Source organism: Mercenaria mercenaria, chromosome 6 (genome assembly GCF_021730395.1).
Source record: "Mercenaria mercenaria strain notata chromosome 6, MADL_Memer_1, whole genome shotgun sequence".
Lineage (NCBI taxonomy): Eukaryota > Metazoa > Mollusca > Bivalvia > Venerida > Veneridae > Mercenaria > Mercenaria mercenaria.
In genome coordinates, this window is record NC_069366.1 from 17,094,522 (window position 1) to 17,118,364 (window position 23,843).

The 23,843-nt window shown below is 34.8% G+C and overlaps 2 protein-coding genes across 2 annotated transcripts in view; one reads left to right on the forward strand and one right to left on the reverse strand.

Moving 5' to 3' along the window:
- Positions 1-9,255, reverse strand: part of LOC123549541 (uncharacterized) — a 43,287-nt gene extending 34,032 nt beyond the window's left edge. The window contains exon 1 of the mRNA XM_045337709.2: positions 8,987-9,255. The gene's annotated coding sequence lies outside the window, so the exon portion shown is untranslated. The remainder of the gene's footprint in view (positions 1-8,986) is intronic.
- Positions 9,256-14,737: 5,482 nt separating this feature from the next.
- Positions 14,738-23,393, forward strand: LOC123549540 (tyrosinase-like protein). The gene is made up of 7 exons (XM_045337708.2): positions 14,738-14,908; positions 15,877-16,006; positions 16,277-16,653; positions 18,607-18,713; positions 19,050-19,171; positions 20,103-20,248; positions 22,599-23,393. Exons 1-7 carry the CDS (start codon positions 14,747-14,749, stop codon positions 23,391-23,393), a joined length of 1,839 nt encoding a protein of 612 aa, XP_045193643.2. The 5' UTR covers positions 14,738-14,746.
- The last annotated feature ends 450 nt before the right edge of the window (positions 23,394-23,843 follow it).

Consider the following 23,843-nt stretch of genomic DNA (forward strand, 5'->3'; position numbering starts at 1 on the left):
GTACTGATCACTTGTGTGAAGTTTCATTAAATTGTGTCAACGGGATGATGAGAGATGGTGCGCACAAGATTGTGTCTATGTATATAGTATAGTAACAAAAAAACAAAGTCCCATAAATATGCAGATTTTTTTTCTGAAAGAACGGAACATGCCCCATGCACAACTACTGTTGTTACTGATCACTTGTGTGAAGTTTCATTAAATTGTGTCAAGGAGATGAGGAGAGATGGTGAGCACAAGATTGTGTCTATGTATATAGTATAGTAACAAAAAAAACAAAGTCCCATAACTCTGCAATTTTTTTTTCTAAAAGAACCTAACATGCCCCATGCATAACTACTGTTGGTACTGATCACTTTGTGAAGTTTCATTAAATTGTGTCAAGGGGATGACGAGAGATGGTGCGCACAAGATTGTGTCTATGTATATAGTATAGTAACAAAAAAAACAAAGTCCCATAACTCTGCAAAATTTTTTTCTAAAAGAACCTAACATGCCCCATGCACAACTACTGTTGTTACTGATCACTTGTGTGAAGTTTCATTAAATTGTGTCAAGGGGATGAGGAGAGATGGTGCGCACAAGATTGTGTCTATGTATATAGTATAGTAACAAAAAAAAACAAAGTCCCATAACTCTGCAAATTTTTTTTCTAAAAGAACCTAACATGTCCCATGCACAACTACTGTTGGTACTGATCACTTGTGTGAAGTTTCATTAAATTGTGTCAAGGGGATGACGAGAGATGGTGCACACAAGATTGTGTCTATGTATATAGTATAGTAACAAAAAAAACAAAGTCCCATAACTCTGCAAACTTTTTTTCTAAAAGAACCTAACATGCCCCATGCACAACTGCTGTTGGTACTGATCACTTGTGTGAAGTTTCATTAAATTGTGTCAAGGGGATGAGGAGAGATGGTGCGCACAAGATTGTGTCTATGTATATAGTATAGTAACAAAAAAAACAAAGTCCCATAACTCTGCAATTTTTTTTTCTAAAAGAACCTAACATGCCCCATGCACAACTACTGTTGGTACTGATCACTTGTGTGAAGTTTCATTAAATTCTGTCAAGGGGATAAGGAGAGATGGTGCGCACAAGATTGCATCTACGGACAGACGGACAGACAACCTGAAACCAGTATACCCCCCTTACAACTTTGTTGTCGGGGGGTACAAAAATCTGTACAAGCTTGTAGAAAACTAAGCAGCCCAGTGAAACGAGTTCCCGAGTTCTCTACAACTAGTACAAGTTAAAAACAAGAGCACCGCCTTGCGGGTGCTGACGCTCATCTGATTTTTTTTGTGTAATAGAAATATTGTCCTACCCATGATTTTCTAAGTCTAAAAAGGGCCATCATTCTTGCAAAAAGCAGGATAGAGTTATGTTTCTTGATGTACAGTGTCCACTTATGATGGCGAAAAACTGTTGCAAGTTTTAAAGCAATAGCTTTGATAGTTTATGAGAAAAGTTGACTTAAACATAATACTCAACCAAGAAAATGATTTTCTAAGTCCAAAAGGGGCAATAATCATTGCAAAAAGCAGGATGGAGTTATGTTGCTTGCTGTACAGGGTCAGCTTATGATGGTGAACAAGTGTTGCAAGTTTCAAAGCAATAGCTTTGATAGTTTAAGAGAAAAAGTTGACCTAAACATAAAATTTAACCAAGAAATCTGATATATTCTAAGTCCAAAAGGGCCATAAATCTTGCAAAAAGCAGGATGGAGTTATGTTTCTTGCTGTACAGGGTCAGCTTATGATGGTGAACAAGTGTTGCAAGTTTTAAAAGCAATAGCTTTGATAGTTTAGGATAAAAGCTGACCTAAACATAAAACTTAACCAAGAAAACTGATTTTCTAAGTCCAAAAGGGGGCAATAATTCTTGAAAAAAGCAAGATGGAGTTATGTTTCTTGATGTACAGGGTCTGCTTATGATGGTGAACAAGTATTCCAAGTTCAAAGCAATAGCTTTGATAGTTTAGGAGAAAAGTTGACCTAAACATAAAACTTAACCAAGAAATCTGATATTTTCTAAGTACAAAAGGGCCATAAGTCTTGCAAAAAGCAAGATGGGGTTATGTTTCTTGCTATACAGGGTCAGCTTATGATGGTGAACAAGTCTTTCAAGTTTCAAAGCAATAGCTTTGATAGTTTAGGAGAAAAGCTGACCTAAACATAAAACTTAACCAGGCAACGCCGACGCAGACGCCGACAACCGCTCAAGTGATGACAATAACTCATCATTTTTTTTCAAAAAATCAGATGAGCTAAAAATTGTACAACGCTTGTACGGGTGCAATACCTTATGTACCAGTCACTTTATGTACCAGACACTTTATGTACCACTTTGACACTTAGTGTACCACCTATACATTAAAAAGTAATTGTATCTCATAGTGTAGCACTGTAAATATGTGATAATTACCTGTGAAAACAACTTTGATTTAAGAATATTCAAATATAACAAGTGCATATAATTTTACCTTATTAATTATGACAATTAACCAGGCTGGTAACATTGCCCGATCGGGCTTTCGACATAAAAACTAATATTTCTTGAAAAATAATGAAGATATTTCTTTCAAACTTGACCCATTTATTAAGCATAACATATGATGCATATTAAGTTAGAAATATCTTTGTTGCCTTCAGTTTTGTTAGAATTACTTCCCTTTTTCAGATTTTAATGATGCATAATTTTTGAAGTCCAAAACAAGTATGTTTTAATGCAATGTTTAAAACAGAAAATGGTTCAATGGCTTTCTATTGCTCCAAACTTGTGCGCCAATACCTTTATTCTATATATTTAGGGTTAATACTTTGTTTCTAGTGCAGATGTATGAACAATTTTTTTAAAACTAACATTGTTCTATAATGTTTAAAGGGGGATGTTCATTTCCCAGGGAAACATATAAGCACTCCAGCAGGTCAATAATTAATAGTCATCTGCAAACTGGATACTCAGTTTGTGGTCAGCCAGATATATTTATCTTGCATATTAATTACCATCACATGTGTTTTATGGTTTGGCTTGATGTTATCAGTCCTTTCTTTTTTCAAGATAAAAAGAGATTAAGGAAACGATGATTTTTGCTGCTGTAGTATTATTTTCTTTGCAATGCCATTCTTGCTATTAATTCTTTGAGGTCGTGTAGTCACAGTAAACTTTAATTCATCAATAGTATATAACTACTGAAACAAAACGCAAGTACCAAGTTGATTAAAGTTCAATTTATTATGGATGCATTTAATAAAAAATAGCATGATGTAATCAACTATTAATTATATCAAATAATTATGAGATTACTATATGTATACGCTGGTCAATATAAAATCGTAAATGTTATGTGCGCTGTCTGCAAATGTTCCGTATATACCATTTTTTAAGTTGAATCAAAATATCGTACTAGATCATAAGTCGACGTATACTTTTGAGGATGAGACGGGGCGCTTCAACCTTTGAATTTGAATCACGCCGACTGGTAGGCATTTGATTCCGTGTCCATGTTAATAATGCAATACTATTTGGTATTCCTTTTTACAATATTATGACGGCAAACTTTGTATCTTTATAATTAAATGAGTTCTTATGAATTTTATTTCAGAATAAATTTGCAGTATAAAATCCATAGAATGAATTCAATACATTGTACACTCAAAGTGGACACATGTAATATGTTGGTATGAAACCTGGCCTGGATTACTACAAAAAAATTTCTCTCACTCAAGAGAGTGAGTTTCAAATATACAAAAATGCGCTATTGCAAATGTAGATAAGAAAGACCTACGAAGTGTTATAAGTGTACGAAAATAAATTTTGGTACTTTTTGCTTGGTTTACTAGTCATGAGGTGTCTAGATGTAATTATTCAAACTGAGAGCCACATTCTGCACTCAGACTCTGGTAAATTACAGTTATACTAAATAATTACAATGTACTGAACTATACTTAAAAATGTAAAAGACCAATGTAACAATCACATATTCTTGCTCTCAAAATAGTGTCATTAATGATTAAGCACCTCAAAAGAGGTCATTTCACATTTTATTCTTGTAGCTGTATTAATCACAGGATTACATGTACTAGATTATTAATGACAACTCCGTAGGTCAATTTAGAATTTTCAAAACTGGGTATTAATTGAAAAATATGAATAAACCATCAAATAAACAATAATGAGAACAAACTATTTCTGATAAAATCCTAAATATTCGTCTCGGTAGAAACTGTTCTTGAAATCCATAGAATAAAATGGAAATATCTCACATATTAGTGAACAGTTTGGTCCTTGATCCCAAGCGTTATGGCTGGGTACATACTGGCTACTTTGACAATTACCAGTTAGTATATCAATGTACTTTTGTTGTTCATGAAAAATATATAGTATACATGTATAGTACATATTTCTGACTGAGAGATAATCACAGCAGGCCAGATGGTCAAGCTGGAAATGGATGGTCATGTTTCCTTTCAGTAATCACTTGGTAATAAAACAAATGAAACGATGATTCTTAATAACATGACAATTAGCTACATGCTACGACCACCTACCGCTACCAACATCCCCCTTTAAGTGAAAGCACAATAAAATGTATACATTCATGTACTAGCGCAATAATTTAGAGCATTTGAAAGCTATTGAACCCTTTTTTGTTTTAAACTTAGCATTAAAACGTATGTTTTTTGGACTTCAAAAATTATGCATCATAAAAATCTGAAAAGGGGAAATAATTCTACCAAAACTGAAGGCAATCATTAGTTATTTTTATTTCAATTTGTATCATTTTTAATGCTTAATAAATGGACCAAGTCATAAGAAAATATCTTCATTATTTTTCAAGAAATATTAGTTTTTATGTTGAAAGCCCGATCGGGCAATGTTACCAGCCTGTTAACATTCCGCTTGTACAAGTCAACGATGTCCTTATGGACACTGTACAAATGGTATGGAACTGTTAGTGTTCTTGAGACCAGGGTATTACTGAACGGCTTGACATTTGATAATCGGCACCCACTTGACACGAATCTTGGACGTTTCGACCCCAAGACATTTCGACCCCAAGACATTTCAACCCCAAAATTTTATTTTCTTGGACAATTCGACCCCAAAGACATTTCGACCCCAAGACATTTCGACCCCTCAGAAATAGTTGTATGTTTTCATTTTATATTTCTTCCATGTTGCATATTTTAGAAAATATTAATATATATAAACATCACGGGTGGTAAACGCGCAATCCAATTCCCGCCGGGAATACGCTTAAAATGGGTTGCGCAACGTCCGGTGCTGGTGTTGCGCGTAAAAAAGGACGAAATTGAGGTATGTGAAGTTATGATTTTGCTTAGTATGAGACAAGAATAAATTTTCTCGAAAAAGCAAAATGCTATTCGACACAAATATGAAAATACATCATATGTGTAAATTATCTGGTTTGTAATTTATGATTCGGCTCTATTATCACAAAAACTCAGGCGACACAAAGCGTGAAAAAAGTATGAAATCAACAAAAATGGGAGTTTCTGACCTCATATGCCTAATCTGAGGACATCTGATGCTTTTTATGATAACCAAACTGTTATAAAGTAAAGAAATATCAAAATTATTTGCTTCAAATCCTGCTTACGGGGACATAATTGACAAAAAAATCATCGGGAATGGGGTTGCGCACCGGGAATGGAGCTGCTCGTATACATCATAATGTATATAATGTATACGCGCAACTCCATTCCCGGGGCGCAACCCCATTCCCGATTATTTTTTGCCAATCTTTCCCCCAAAAGCAACATTTTATTCAAGTTTTATGTAATATTCCTGACTGTTTTACATGCGTTTGATCATTAGAAGCGTCACATTTCCAGAAAGAAGGCACAAGAGTTAGAAAATTTGCATTTTTCATGATTCCATGCTTTTTTGACAGCTCGAGCCGGCAGAGTTTTCGTGATAACAGGGCCGATTCTTAAATTAATAAGTTGGTATTTCACACATATGATCTTTATTCATTTTTGTGTCGAATAGCATTTTGCTTTTTTTCGAAAGCACTCGTAAATGTGTCATTATTTACAAAAACAAAAACCCACCTACCTCGATTTTATATATATTGATGCGCAACACCAGCACCGGAAGTCGCGCAACCCATTTTTAGCGTATTCCCAGTGGAAATTGGATTGCGCGTTTACCACCCGTGAATATGCTATTTTTAAATGAATCATACACAAAATACATGTTAGTGAATAAACTGCGTTGACCGGAAAGTTTATTATTGGAACTAATTGAATTATTTCTTCATGTTTAATTTGATAATTTAAGAAGAAAAATTATTATGAAAAATCAGTTTTTAAAAGAATTATATCATGTTTATATATGAATATAAAAACGTTTACTGTATTTATTGCCAAAGCACAATTAATGTCCTTTGAATATATGCGGCGTAACAAACACGTGCCTCTGATTAGTTCTGATAGAGTTTGATTGGATTATCACACCTATTGATTATATCAATTAATCAGTATATTTGTAAGCACACACATGTGACATGTGACAAATAATGTTTTACAAGCTTAAGGTAAGTGCTGTTAAATATGATAAGCTTTTATTTAATTTAAAAGCTAACAAAATTACGACGATTGTTGTTCATCCACGAGTGCGCAAATTTCCCGTGCGCTCAACAAATTTTCAACTTCGTGTAAAAACGTTTTGTGCATTTTATTTTCCTTTTGTAAATTAATTATTTATTTGAGATATGATTGAATTCTATCATAAACCCTAAAAACACGATTTATTTAAGAAATACCTGTGTACATTAGAGAATCTAGGACATGGAAATTCCGAATGCACAAATTTCCAGTGCGCACGCCGATTTTCAATCATGTACAAGACGTAACGCGCAAAAGTATTTTAATTTCCTTTTGAAAAATAATATTTTATGATATATATGTTTGAATTCAGTCATAAATCACTTCAAAAATACCATTTGTTAAAGAAATAGGGGTGTATTTCGGTTATGGTAATTTCCCGCGTGGTCGCCGAATTTCAATCTCTTATAAAATCGTTTTGCGTTAAAGAATTTTACTTATCCTTCTGAAACTTACTGCCAGTATTATTTATATTATACACGAATGATTTCTGCCATATACACTACAAAAATACCATTTATTAATAAAATAATGGTGTATTTCGGTAATGGAAATTTTGCGTTAACTTATTTTATTTTCCTTTCGTATTTTATTCATTTATGATATATATGATTGAATTATTAAAAAAAACTTCAAAAATACCTTTAACTTACAAAATACAGGTGTATCCCGGTTATAGAAAATGTATTCCGGTGTATCCCGATTTTTTAGGTGGATTCCGGTTTAATGTGTTTCTCTTGTTGCTCTGTCTTCTGAAAAGGCATTGAGTACATACGTTTTTGGTTGATATTTTTCTTTGTTTTAATGTGTGACCGAAATCGCTTGAAGTTGCTAAAATCATACTTTAAATCACGTGTATTTGCTAAAATAATATAGAAAAATACGACTGCCACATTTTCTTTACAGATATGTAATATGATAATATTTTTTCCCTGTTTTTAACAGAACAGTACTCATATATTCTTATATTTTGCAGTAACTGGGATTTCTTTTTTGATATTTTACAACTGGAAGGAATGTCGTTCATAGAAAAGAAAAGAGCAGTTTGTAAATAACAAAAATCATATTCTGTATTCTGTAAAGCAAATACTTTATGTGTGCGTCAAAATCGCTTACGAAAATAACATTAAATGCGAAAATAAGCAATGTGTTGTTTAATTTCCTATTGTTTTCTTTACATTTTTCCGAAATTAAAGATAATGTTGACACATGTTTATAAATATCCGATGTCACCACAGTCGCTTAATTGATTGTTAATTGCAATGCGCACTGCTGATAAATATACACGTGCTGTATATCAACAAACAATTAATCAAGGTGTGATAATCCAATCAAAAGATCACGTTTTTCTGATTATGATTTTAAATATCAATGTAATGAAGATGGTGACATCTTATACTTCTTTGAGTTACATTATAATTATTTATATTTGGTTGAAATAAATAAATAAAGAGGTATTAAAGATGTGACTTTATTAAAGTTATTTTCATAATTAAAATCAGCGCATCGGCCCATGATTTAAAAATCTTGTTTTTTTTTTTAATATAGCCGTGTACTAAAATAGTCTTTAAGATGATTTGAAAATATAAATAAACACCAAGTATGAAAATATGTTATATAAAGGTTATTTTAAGATAGATAATCAGAACGGTTTGTTATTAAATTATTTAGGAGAGATCGTGTTTGTATACAAATCCGTTGCATTTTCTATTTTCAGTACTGGTAAGACAGAGATTGGGTGGGCAGACGCCGAGCGTACATGTTTTTTGTAAACAGTGATGTTTTTCTAACGGCTTAAACTTCTTTAAAACACAAATTATATTCAATATTTTTTTGATCAATGGAAAGGTTATAAAACAAGCAATTTATTAATAACTTTTAGTTATTATTTCGAAGTAAAATGGATTAATTATGAACGCTTAACTTACAGTGTTTTCTATTAAAATCTTATTTTCGCGAAAATAACCGTATTTTAACATTTTAATTGCTAATTAAGCGTTATAACATTTTGAAATTGCTCAATTATCTATAGATTAAAGCTTAATTATAATAAATTTATTATGACGGCATTCTTAGATGTTTTCTGGCATATCATTGAATGGGGTCGAAATGTCCAAGGAGTTGGGGTTGAAATGTCTTGGGGTCGAATTGTCTCTTGGGGTTGAAATGTCTTGGGGTCGAAATGTCTTGCTAGCCTTGACACTTCAAACTTTTTGGCTAAATTTTCCTGTAAATTATCCGTATAGTATAGGAATTTATTATTTCCTTTTGTGAAAATACCAACGTATTCCCCCACCAAATAACAGGCCAGTATCTCTTCCCCTCTTAGGAAAAAAACTGTACATACACAACAAACATTGGCTACTTCTAGTGCCAAAGATTGTTTAGACTGTTTTGACTTTGAAGCCAACAATTCTCGCACATCTTGAACTTCCTCCTTTTTCAAGAAAGACCATCTATTTAAAACATTAAAGACCTCGTCAGACTTGAGCTTTACGATGCTTTTTTTCAAAACAGACAACTCCATTATTCTTGTTTTTGTAACTAAAAATTATTTTTCATTTTTCGCAAAACAAAACAACCGCCGTTTTCCTTCCGCATGTGTATTTACGCATAAACCAATGACGTCACTATAATATATAAACGAACAGGAATTTTAAATTGTTGTCGTCTTGATAAAACCTATATCTAGATCAGAGACCACCAGTTTAAAAATACATTCTACATTCACGGGCTGAATGTCGAGCCCGCCAGCACCTTTGGCCTCCAAGTGTGACCTTGATCTTAGACATAGGGACCTGGGTCTTGCGCATGACATTAATGGTGAACATTCATGCCAAGTTATATCAAAACCCCACTTGAAGTTGAACGTTTTTATAAAGAATTGACTGCAAGCAAGCATTAATTTTACAATTCATTGTTGTTACTGCCATTTAGTATGTACCTGTTTTCGGGAAAGAGTTTCTAAAAAAAGCTTATTAGCTTACTACTCGATCCATTGCTTTTGTAAAAATGTATTGTAATCACATGCTATTTATTGTGCATGAAGTAGAGATTCAGTGATATACATTAAATAAAGTCTAGAAATTTATTTCCAAGTCCTTCAAATAACCAAAAATGATTTCACAAATGTGAAGTTTATGATAGTTTTGTTAATATCAATAACAGAAGTTTTCATTTTTGATTTAAAGTTGTGATCCACAAAGAACGACAACTCGTGCCTTGGGCTAGTACTTATAAGCAGAGATATCTATTAGTTTACTTCCCTTGCAATTACACAATTGAGTGGAAAATGAAAACTGTTTTAGACACAATATCATACTTTTTTTGCACAACAAAAACATATAGGATTTATTCATATATGTTTGATGTACCCTTCAAAACATGGTTCCTATGATTTTGTCAACCTACTTATGGTAAAAAATAAACTTTTAACAAGCCAATAATAAAATGAAATACCTGTAAGTAATTAATAGTACAGATAATACAGTTTTGCTTGTATCAAAATGTCACAATAGAAGCACTTTTGTAATACAGGACACCTGGTAGGATTAGTAAAGGTGCAATTATATATTGATCTCTATTTCATATGCCTACATGAAGAAGAAATGCTGTGGACAAACTTCAATTTGACCTTTGACCTCCAAATATGACCTTGACCTTTGAGGTAGGAACATGGGGTCTGCGCATGACATTCCTCCTTATTGAGGTAAACATTCATGCCAAATATAAACAAGATTGGTCTATGCGTGTCAAAGTTATAGTCCAGACAAAATCGTACGGACGCACGGACTGACGGAAAATTTTAACTAGCGGAGAGAATTTTCTTAAACTTTGCATGATCATAGAGCATTATATTAGAAACAAATTTATGAGAAAAAAACTGGGGGTCCCGGTGCTACTTTATGAGTTACCTGCACCTGAATGAGAGATTTTTGCTCTTTAAGGTCATTTTCAAGGGCAGATAACTCAAAACCTAGCATACGAATACCTTATTTCGTTTCACATTATTTATTACATTTCCAGTCATTATGCAAAGTTTTAAGCATTCTATCAAACAGAATTTTTGCTGTGTTTCAATGAGTAAACATACTGCATTTTCCTTGAAAAAAGGGGCATCATTTGAAGAGATTTTCTATTTATTTGCGTAAGCGACTATATATAGAATAAAATCCGTCAAATAGAATTTCTGCAAATTTTGTACAGTTGCAGGAAATGAAGTAACAAACGCTAATTGGAAATCAAATAAAGTGTAACTAACCATAGATATATTAATTGTAGACATTGTTGATTAGATAGGAATAAAACCATAAAATTAACGTTTAAGGCAGGGGAGTTTGCCATAATAGATATCAATACTTGGCTTCGTTATAGGTACACAGTATGGGCAGTATTCTATAATAATTTATAGGAGTTGAAGTCACCAAATATCTGTTTGGTGCCTTTGAGGGATCTGATGAGTTCTGGACAGTGACCAAAAGGCATTCAAATGCAGTATTACTTTCCGTTTCGTCTATACTAGGCAGCAACAAGGGATGGTTTGACACACGTGAGATTTCTCAGGGTATATTGAGGTGCTGCTGCACTGATGAAATGTATATTTACTTTTGAATACAACGAAGACTCACTCTCCGTTCCCACTTTGTCTTACGTTGACGAAAATGGGGTAACTTAGTGATGCTTTTGATGTGGTCTATAGTTAGCTAGGACTCAGTTCCTACGACACTATCAGGGTTGTGCTCGAAACCACTATTAAACAAATCCATGATGATGAAAGTCGAAGTTGGAAGTCGAAATTCCTGTAGAGGAAGTGGAAATCACGATAGTGAAAATGATAAGAACACAAAATACGAAACCATGATGACAGAACGCAGTATGATTTCGCATTCTCACAATCGCGATTTCAACTTTCATCATCGTAGTTGCGTAGTTTGGACTCAAATTTCGAGGTAGGGGGTTAAGGAAAAAAATTCTATGGTCTAAACAGACACAAAACATCGCTGTTTGGTGTACACAGAATTTTAAATGTGCGGAAGCAGGGTATTTTAAACTTCATTAAATAAAGTGCAACATAGGTTTCTTTTGCACTGGTCATTTTGTCATTATCTCACTTCTATCGGTTGAATTATTTTGATCTTTCAATAAACTTGCAAGTTCAGTTTTAGCATATATTGAAGTATTACCCTTGCATGTTTTTAAAAGAAGTATTTCGCTTAGCGATCATATTCGTGACCGTTTGTTTAATTCAGCATTGAAATGTGTCCATTTTGCCTTACTGTTAAATTTATCTGTACCAAAATAAAGGAACATGCTATTTAAAACAATGTAGCAGTAAACACTTACTGAATGGATAGCCGGTCAATAGTCAATACTATTTGCCCGAGGTTCGAAATTTTGACAACTAATATTCAATATTAATTGTCAAGCTATTCTCTAAGTGTTTTGAAGCATGAAGTTAGAAATGAATCTAAAGGGTTTTGTCTCAGTGTGTCTTTATCCCGACAAACCTAATTTGAAGAAGAGACCGGTCGACAGTACAAACTTTAGGCTATGGACAAATATGTATACAGCGAATCATGTATTAATATAAAACAGCTATTGCAACATTTGACACAGATTGGATTTAGGTTCTGATTAGTGCATTTAAAATCGGATATTTTGTGCAGCCGCAAAGTACCAGTGGCCATAGCAACATCTGATGTATAACCGCAAAAATGGGTTAGTCGATGTATGGGTTAGTCGATGTACAATAGTTGCACACAATATGACTAAGAACACTCTTAAGTGTTTTAGTATCCCGATGTTTTACTCATAAACTTGAAACAAACTATGCGCACATAATTTTAAGCTTATAATAATAATAAAATACATTTATCAGAATTATTATAATGAGTATACAAACTTAACTAATTGCAAGTGGGCTTCAGTTCAAGAAGTGGTATCACCGTCTTGCGACTTAATTACCGGCTTTGAGTTCAGTTTGAGGTTGATTACATTTCAGGGTTAAGCCTACATTTCTCTCTGAATGTCATTATCCTAACCTAGATTTGGATTAGCACATTTACGTCTTTTGGAAGAACAAATTTTTCCTAATCCTATTATTTTTATGAGAAGCAAGAATAAGCGTAGTGGTAACATATGTGGGATAGATTTTTTTCCCTGTAAAATTACACTTCACACAAAATGACACATGCTAAAATTGACAACCGTCATTCTAGTTTTATATAATGAAAATGAGGACTGATAGCAATGTCTTCAGATTAACATCACAAACGTATATTTATATGATATAGCCTACGGTTTGATGAGTATCCACAAAGAACTGCTAAAACTTTCTAAAGTACTTTGTTTTACTTCCATAAGATTCTAGTATTTTCATTGGTTTAAAGAAGGTCACGTGATGACCACAGGCTCCGTAGATTTTCATGGTGTTCTAGGCAAAAACAAGCGGTCGATAAAACAAATCAATTATAGGGCTTGTCAGCGTCCCTCTACAGAAATCTGTGGGGTCAGTATGATGAATATGGAAACTCGGCTAACGCCTCGCCCCTATTTATCATACTACAACCCCACATATTCCGGCGCAGTGTCACTATAATTAATTCTATACTAGCCTATAGACGAATCCATATAATTTCCAGACGTATTTTCAAAGTGCCCTTATAAAACAACCCTCCATCCATTACCGGTATTAATTAGTGGGTTTGGTAGTGACTCTCCACAAAAATATTTGGGGTCTGTGTGAATAATGGGTGGGGGGAGGGGAGAGGGAGTGGGGGAGGAGTTAGCCGAGTCCCCCTATTTATCACACTGACCCCACATATTTCCGTGGAGGGTCACTATCAAAGCCTATAATTGATTTGTTTTATCGACCACATATTTTTGCATGAAAAGACATGAAAATCTATTGACCCGCCGGTCACCACGTGATCACCTTTCATACAAAGAAAATGTGAAGAATCTTAAGAAAGGTAAAACAAAATTGTTGTCTTATGCACGATTTAATCTTACAAGCAGGATGTATGCTAGCAGTAACCTGATTTTGTTACCCTTGCCTATAGATTTAACACTTTTTACTGTTTCCAGTCTCACTTTCTTACTTTAATGTCTCCCAGCCAATAATATTTTTGTAAAAATCTTTCTCTTGCACTGTTTGTGAGTCTGTTAATAATACCCGAAAAGGAAGGTGATCAGTAATCAAAGATAGATACATGTATTACATCAAAGTTTTACTGCGAGGTTAACGCAGGAGATATTTTCGAAACACTAAGTTTAGTGCATTTACAAATAGAAATACAGCGTTTTTTTTAAAAAAGCAAATGAAGAAAAAAGGAAAGAAAAAAAGTTAAAAGATATAGTGGTACATCCATTTACAACGCTGATCATCATATAGTTAAAGGAGAAGAGATTTAATTGTCTTTCAGTGGCCCCTTCAAAGACATTTGTTAAATGTATACATGTATGTAGTGGACAAGTAGTTTGGGATTTTCAAGGTAACAATATCATCGGAACTAAAGTAAACATACAAATAATAAGACTTTCGAAATCAAATACGACAGAAGAAATATGTAGATGTAACAAGTTTGAATCCCGCCAGAAAGAACCAATAGGCGTGAAAAAAATGTCTGTTTCCGGTAACATGGTAAAAGAATTAGGGTAGGTAGGTCGGTAATTTATTTATTTATTTTGTTTTTATTAAGTGGGACTTTTCGAAGATTATTTTTGTGTCAAAAATGAATACAGATAAGGTTGTTATGCCTTTACAGCGGCAGTAAGTTGATTACTAACATCTTTGACCATGTTTAAAGCATAAAAAGTGCAGTTTTGCAACTTTTTGAAAAAAAATTTGAAAAAAATCTTCAGGGCCATAAAAACATTTAGAGTCGGGCCAAAAAAATTAGGGTAGGTCGGGATACTGGAAACAAACAATATTTTTAGGCCTTAGCTAATGTCTAATGTAGTTGACAATATATATACTAATAAGAAATTCATTCGTCATGAGATTTTTTTTTCTACTTCGATAGTTTTGTTAAGAAGTCTAGAATATAAATGTCACAAAACACAAATATGTTGTCTTATTCCTTAAAAGACAACGATAGTATGCGCAATGATGCGCTTGCAAGATATGAAAATTCTTATATTTTCTTTGTTTATATCTGCAGTTGTCGGACATGGAATTTACGATGATGAGACACACCACAAAATGACAAGAAAAATTAGCAAACGGATGAAAATGATGAGCAAATCATTGGAAAATGTTGTTTCGATGGTTAGTAATTTTTTTTTGGATATAACGTCGCACCGACACATGATAGGTCATATGGCGACTATCCAGCTTTAATGGTGGAGGAAGATCCCAGGTGCCCCTTCGTGCATTATTTCATCCCGAGCGGGCACCTGGGTATAGTAAATTTTATATAGTGTACTGCATGTAAAATAAGAGCTTAAAGTTCATTATAAATTTTCGTGAGGCGGAAAACTACTAGGAAAGAACAAAATATCACTTCAATTAATTAACTGGGCCAGAAAGATGTACCTGGGCGTAATGTGAGGAACCGTTTTGTAAATGAATCTATATTACCATGTTTCTGTGAAAATTACTGACAATGTATTTGTCAATTTTATTTAAATCTGACAGAAATAACTTATGTTCCGTATTAAATGAATCTCGACTTGAAATGTCAATAACTTAATTTTAGAGTTTGATACAATGCGATTTTTTCTTACAGATCACCACACTGCGATAATATGTTTAAACAAGTTTTACCTTACAGCTCGACACATTGCCAATACACGATTACATTAATTTTACCTTACAGCTCGACACATTGCCAATACACGATTACATTAATTTTACCTTACAGCTCGACACATTGCCATTACACGATTACATTAATTTTACCTTACAGCTCGACACATTGCCATTACACGATTACAATACACGATTACATTAATTTTACCTTACAGCTCGACACATTGCCAATACACGATTACATTAATTTTACCTTACAGCTCGACACATTGCCATTACACGATTACATTAATTTTACCTTACAGCTCGACACATTGCCAATACACGATTACATTAATTTTACCTTACAGCTCGACACATTGCCAATACACGATTACATTAATTTTACCTTACAGCTCGACACATTGCCATTACACGATTACATTAATTTTACCTTACTGCTCGACACATTGCCATTACACGATTACATTAATTTTACCTTACAGCTTGACACATTGCAATCACAAAAAGATCAGTGTGAAGCTTCGGTCGCCAACATGACAAAAGAGCTGCAAAAACTTTCTGACAAAATCATCGATGACAACATAGGTGGTGTCACCTCTGGACCTCCTCACAGTAAGTAATCTGGTTCTTAATCTATACTAATATATTCTTTCGAAATCAAAATATAACTCTGAGATCCAAGTCCATTTTTAGACATTTTTCTAGCGAGGTTCGAGTAGGAAAAATGGATGTGCTTTCTCTTTTTATGCATTCAGTGTCCAATTTCTGTACATGTGTATATACATATTTCAAGGCCAGAGTACGTTAATAAGTACGATCGAAAAGTAATATATATGATAAAAAATATACATGTGCATAACAAAACTTTTTTTCTAATGTTAGTTGACCTTACGGATGAAGAAGACCGTTCCGATGGTAAACCAGTGCGTGTTGATGTCACATCGGCATTTGACGACTGCATGAAGAGCCTTGACCTTGACGTAATGCCGAAAGAAAATGCTTACATCTGGTGCCTCAGACTTTCGCTATGGCAATTCAACCATAACTATTCAGACGAATATGAAGATGACTCCGACTTGGAAATTTTGCAAGTTTCAGATAACACAAGAAGTAAAAGAAGCGCCAGATTCATCCGCAGACGACTAGCACCACGTGACATGACACAGCCTCCTTCTGGTTTCAGAATAAGGCGGGAATACCGAACACTCACGCGTGCAGAGAGGCGAAGATTTCATGATGCGTTAAATGTACTGTATGAGGTAGTATAGCTTGTTCAGACCCTACTGAGGCTATACAAATTTTGTATCATTATACTCAGTTCCAAAAGAAAGTGTGCACTTAGTTTTATGTTATTTTTTCTCGGTTATTTTCATGAAAACTTATAATGTTTGGTACCACAATTTAAATCAGTTCGTGAACAAATTGGTGTGCATTTTAGATTTTGAGTTATACTTGAGAGTTGGTGTATGAAAAAATGAAACAAAAACGTCGGGTATTTTTTTGAAATATTTAAAACTTAAAAAGTGCACACTTTCTTTTGGAACTGAGTATATGTCCCTTTTATTCTCAAAACATAAGAACCAAGACTGATGAAGTCAGAATATATAAAAGAACTATTTTTTTTCTGAAAAAAAAATTATCTAGTCGGTAGCCAGACTACTTTTGCATCGACATCCTGTTTAATCATTAAATTTCGTGGAGGAAAAAAGTCGTGGGTTTTACGGTTGAGTCAATCTACGAAATTTAATGCTTAACGAACAAGTAAAATTTCCATTCATTATATCTTCAAAATATGAAATTCATATCCCTTTGACCAAAATCACGAAATTACACGCCCATCATATATACATGCCAAATACCTCGAACTTTTGATATTGAGTTTCAAGAAAAGCACTCGTTTTCCTTTCTTCGATGCCTTTTATATTATTAAATTCAGTCACGTGATAAGGAAATTAAAAGCAAAACTGTTACCCGAATCAAGCAATTTCCTTTTATTTACGATACCGGCTTGGCAACCCTTCATATGCTGCATTCCAAACTCTTATGAAATTATTAAGCTCCAAATGCACAAAACACTACGCAGCTCGATTATCTACAATATTTACATTTTCCCCATTTGTTCCTTTACAAAACATTCACAGTAAATTACTGTAATATTGAGCCGCACCATGAAAAAACCAACTGGTTTCTCTTATTGCAATAGACTTTGAAAGCGAACAGCATGGATCCTGACCAGACTGCGCGGATGCACAGGCTGGTCTGAAGTCTATTGCAATTAGAGAAACCGTTAGCGAACAGCGAAGCCCAATATGTTTTATATAGACAGAGACAAGCAAACTACATTGGTGCAATAATATAAAAGGACGACTTTATATCAGCAACTGTATTTTTTTCTGGATGGTGAATTATAATCTAATGTGGCCTTGCCATTTTGGCTGATCTGTTGATATCCTGCGCCCTCGCGATATGAGCCACGTCATGAGAAAACCAACATAGTGGGTTTGCGACCAGCATGGATCCAGACCATCCACGCAGTCTGGTCAGGATCCATGCTGTTCGCTAACGGTTTCTCAAATTGCAAAATACGTTGAAAGCTAACAGCATGGATCCTGACCAGTCTGGTCTGGATCCATGCTGGTCGCGAACCCACTATGTTGGTTTTCTCATGGCACGGCTCATATAATTCCTACGCATCTGAACGCCAGACAATGCTTTTATTTAACGACAAATCACAAAATGAGATGTATTAATTCCTAAACAAACTCTTGTAAAACAGTAAGTATAAAGACTGAATGGTACGCAAAGTTTTGTGCATTTAGACGGTTAAACGTTACCCATGAAAGTGCGCATCGTGATGCCAAAATTACACCATTGTCAAACTTGCTCAAAGACCACGTCTATTATGAAACCACTTGTTTTATGAGACCACTTTTTTTCAGTTTTTTTAGGTAGTGGTTTGGGGTGGGGGGGGGGGGGGGGGGGAGAGAGAGAATACGGTGTTATATTTTGAGACCAGTTGCAAGTTGCAATGTATAAGGAACAAATTTTAACTATCAAGATATTTTATTTTGTTCATCCAATCTTACGTAAAAAATTACTACACGAATCTACAGTCTACTGCATGGATATGGTTCGTTTAGAAATCTACCGGCCGGGTGGCAAGTAAAATTCCAATCTCATACATAACTGACTTCAGTTTCCATTTGTTTTAGGATGGTACAATCGACTGTTTCTCTCGGGTGCATAGAAACGCTATACGCAGTAGCGGGGCTCACGGTGGCGTTGCATTCCTGCCGTGGCACAGGGCGTTCCTCGCATTGTAAGTACACAGATGGAAATTCGATTTTTATTATGTGTTTTGCCCATAACTGTAATAGTAGTGAAACTTTTTTTAATTTGTCAGACATTAAGCCGACTGATTGAAACGCTACCTTACGTTACGTTCATGTAATTATGAACAAATTATAAATCTAGGTGAATAGGTCAGGGACGGATAGTTAAGCTTATTTAATGTCTCGACAACCCGTTGAATCCTTCACAAACATTTTTTTCCTGCGTGATTGTCATCAAAACACTGACATCACTATACAAAGGTAGTTGCAATATTTTATGTTAATGAGAAAAGGAAACGCAGCTTTTTGTTTCAATTATGAAGGTTTGAAGAAGCCTTACGCCAAGTCGACACCAGAGTATTTATCCCTTACTGGGATAGTTCCATTGATGACAATATGGAGGCCGGTCCAGCACTTTCCGTAATGTGGGACAATGAACATCTAGGTAAACTATTCCACTGTTGTTTGAGCTGATGGTGATCTATTTCGACCGTACCGTACAAAAAGTTTTTGTATCAATGGGATAAATATGTGTAATTTTTAAAAGATGACTTAACCACTAAACTGTATTTACATACTAAGTATGTTAAAAGTTAAGAAAATGTGGTCATCTAATATTTAGTAAACCAATAGAAAGTGTGTATTTCATTTGTGCATTTTGGCATAATGTTAGCACTCAGGCCGGGTTAATAAATCTTCACACTTGACTATAGGCAGCTTGCTCTACATCTCCACCCGGTTTGTCCCAATTTATTCACACCGCAAACATAGCTACACCCAACTTGTTCCAATACCTTTATACCACAATATATCTCTTATCATAACATGCTAAATCTTGTTTGTTCCAGTATCCTCACACCACAATATGGCCTAATTCAGTATGACCCAGTTACTCCACACTGCAACATGATTATACACAGTTGAACCCAGTATATTCACCCCGTAAAAATGGCTTCACACAGCTAAATTTGCTTACACATTTACCTTTACGTTTTGTGTACTTTTGATATAGACTATAATTGGTGAATAAAACCTGTAAAAAGATCCACTGGAAGCAAAGAATGCAACCAAGAATAATAATAGCAGACTTAATTTGACTGAGTCTGTTCATGATAGGTAATGGAATGTGCAGCACCTCTCACGCTCCATAGCACCGGCTTAAGCGGAGCTCTATTATATGCTGAATGGACTCCATGATCCTAAAGGACCAGAAAATATAACATTAATTAAAGAAAAACATATATCTATTTAGTAAATTTTGTAAATTGGTGAAATAAGTAATATCATGTTTATTATTTCATGTTGAAAACAAAACTTGAAACATCAACTTTGTTTCAATTACTATGCCAACATAATTTTATGTGTGTAATGGTTAGGACCAGGAAACGGTGTGGTGAACTCTGGTCCATTTGCCGGCTGGGTTACACCCCAGAGTCCTCTCAGACGGGAAATAGCTCGAGGTACCGGCAGTCTTATTAGACAGTCTAGAATCGACACAGCTATGCTTCTTTGTCGCCTTGGGGTAAGTTTTCTTTCTTTGTTAGCAAGAACCTTTGTACCCACGTTTTTAGAAGATTACTAAACAGTCGACCATTTCAGTTTACATACCATTTTTGTACGTTATTTATTTTGGGAGGGTATATTTTGGCTTAAAGGATTAAAAAATATTGAAATATTCATTGAACTCAAATAAATACGACAAAACATGTATTTGTAATATTTGTAGAATGTACCGTATCTTTTAATATTTTTAAAGAATCTAGTCTGTGCTATTGCATCAAAATTACTTTTTGTAAGTAACTAGTCAAAAATGGGCTTTTAGCAAAAATCTGTTCAGCGCAAATAGATATGGGAAATTTAGGATACTTTTAAATGAAAAATTGAAGTTTGGCTCGAAACTCACTGCGCTTATCTGAGGTGCACTGCAAAAGTTCCGCAACTCTATTTTTCTCACGATGTTATACTCCTTTTCTGACTAAGAAGTTTTTGTTCAAGTTCTGGTATAACATTATTCTGTGACCTTGCTTTTGAATATTTAAGCTTTGGTTTCCTTCAACAACAGGTTTTATACCATACATTGTTGATGCAGATCACTAGCATGTATCTTAATTAACGTATGCTCGCATGGTTTAACATTTTCTGGAAAATGCGTACGGCACGAATGTTATTGCCGTATTAAATATATGTGCTTTTCTGTTACACATTTCGACTTAGCATCAATTCAATATGATCTTACAAAAAGCAAGCAATATAATTGGTTATAAAATGCATGTATAGTCCATGATTCTTAACAAGAAAGTAGAAAATTAGCAATAATTACCCAATAAATGACAAAGAACCATATTTGAGTGGCTTCTAATCAAAACTTATTGCCAAGAAATATATTATAGTCTATTCAAATCTACCCTTACCTATCCTCTTTTGTTTAGTTTATGTATATTCAAACAAAGCATATTTACAGTAGTGTCCTCAACAACAAACAAAGACCCGTGGTGACATTTCAACTTCATTATTTCACGATTTCTGCTTCATGATTTCAAGATTTCCACTTCATGAATTCACGATTTCACGATTTCCACTTCATGAATTCACGATTTCCACTTCACGAATTCTCGATTTCCACTTCACGAATTCACGATTTCACGATGGTGAAATCGTGAATTCATGAAGTTGAAAACGTGAAATCGTGAATTCGTGAAGTGGAAATCGTGAATTCGTGAAGTTGAAATCGTGAAATCGTGAATTCGTGAAGTGGAAATCGTGAATTCATGAAGTTGAAATCGTGAATTCGTGAAGTGGAAATCGTGAATTCATGAAGTGGAAATCGTGAAATCGTGAATTCATGAAGTGGAAATCGTGAAATCGTGAGGTGAAAATCGTGAATTCATGAAGTTGAAATCGTGAAATCGTGAATTCATGAAGTGGAAATCGTGAAATCGTGAATTCGTGAAGTGGAAATCGTGAATTCGTGAAGTGGAAATCGTGAATTCATGAAGTTGAAATCGTGAAATCGTGAATTCGTGAAGTGGAAATCGTGAATTCGTGAAGTTGAAATCGTGAAATCGTGAAGTGGAAATCGTGAATTCATGAAGTGGAAATCGTGAAATCGTGAATTAAAGAAGTGGAAATCGTGAATTCAGGAAGCAGAAATCGTGAAATCGTGAATTCATGAAGTGGAAATCGTGAAATCAAGAAATCGTGATATCATGAAATCGTGAAATCAAGACATCGTGAAGTTTTTTCGTGAAATCGTGAATTCGTGAAATCGTGAATTCATGAAGTGGAAATCGTGAAATCGTGAATTCATGAAGTGGAAATCGTGAAATCAGGAAGCAGAAATCGTGAAATAATGAAGTTGAAATGTCACCACGGGTCTTTCGTAAATATCAGCCCACTAGCAGTGCTCCGCCTAAAGAGTTACACTGAAGAGTAAATGAGCCGCGCCATGAGAAAGCCAACACAGTGCATTTGCGACCAGCATGGATCCAGACCAGCATGCGCATCCGCGCAGTCTGGTCAGGATCCATGCTGTTCGCTTTCAAAGCCTAATGCAATTAGAGAAACCGTTAGCGAACAGCATGGATCCTGACCAGACTACGCGGATGCGCAGGCTGGTCTGGATCCAGGCTGGTCGCAAACGCACTATGTTGGTTTTCTCATGGTGCGGCTCAAATATATAATTTGAACAATACATACTATACATTCATTCTCTTACGGCACGTTATAAAAGTTTAACACGTGTTACTAGAGTTGTTTTACACATGATTAGATCGGGCATGTTTTTTAAATATCGTTATAACTTTCAAGCTGCTAATGGGGTTTTTTGAAAATAGTGACAATTGTGTAGTCACTGATAACTCTGTTGTTTGCAGGATTTTACTAGACGTTGGGAAAACGCCCATAACGGTGTCCACCGCTGGGTTGGTGGGACAATGGCCCGAAGCTTCGCTGCAAGTGACCCCGTATTTTATATGCATCATGCATTTGTAGATTACCAGTGGGAAAAGTTCCGGGAGCATCAAATAAATGACTGTGACATTGACCCTGCATTCGATTACCCTCCGACCTCTGACGAAAACCACGATGCGGAACAACCAATGGATGGCATGCGTTTTCTTATTAATAGAGATGGCATCGCTGATTACTGGACAACAAACTGGTATAATTACGAAGATACCCCAACATGTGATACAAACTGCGGAGATACGCCAGATATGTTTTGCGACCCTATTAAGGACTTATGTACGGGAGAGATACGTTTTGATTTAAACAATGGCGGGAGGAAGAAAAGGCAGGCAAGGCAGACACCGCCGCCAAGTGACCTTCTTAATCAAAGTAATACTTCATCTGTTGATTGCAGGAACAAGAAGAATTTATACGCGCAAAGCTGCTACAGTCTGCCACGACCGAGGACAGAAGAGGAGTATGCAGACAGCATTCTTCGCGGAGAAATTGTACCGCCACGGGAGATAGAGATGATTGAAGCACGCATTCAAATGGAGATTATTGAATTTGAAAAAACTCCGCCTGACAGTGAACCGATATTTTTCCAGGCTCCACCTGATGATCGAAGTGATTGCAGAACAATGGAAACATGCGTGCGCGATTTAGTTTTTGCAGTTATCAGGGGTTTTAAAGTTACAGGTAAAGGGTATTCGGGTTTCTAAATTTCCACGTGATTTTATTCTGATGATAACTTACTTCTTATACTTAACCACATCCACAATATTAAACAATGCATATATAAAATATTATATACATTACTAGTAAGTTTCCTCACAGTGTCACAATTAAATTGGTTAGAAATTAACTTTTTTTTGTATATATCTTGTATTTTAAATTGGACCTTAATTTTATTTAAGCAAACAACTTCACCGCGCTTGGAAGCTACATGCACCCTACAAAATATTTAAATGGGTTGAAAGGTTACGTTTTGTCATTACCTTTTATGATGACCGCCAAACGTATTGATTGGAGAATCTAGTATGTTATATTAATGAGGAGGCTCCAATCTTATTGAAAGCTTTTTCGTCTCTATGTGATTTTTGCATATAAAACAAAATATATAATAGTCATTCATATAAAATAGTAGAAGGGATTCTAGCAGAGATTTCAAA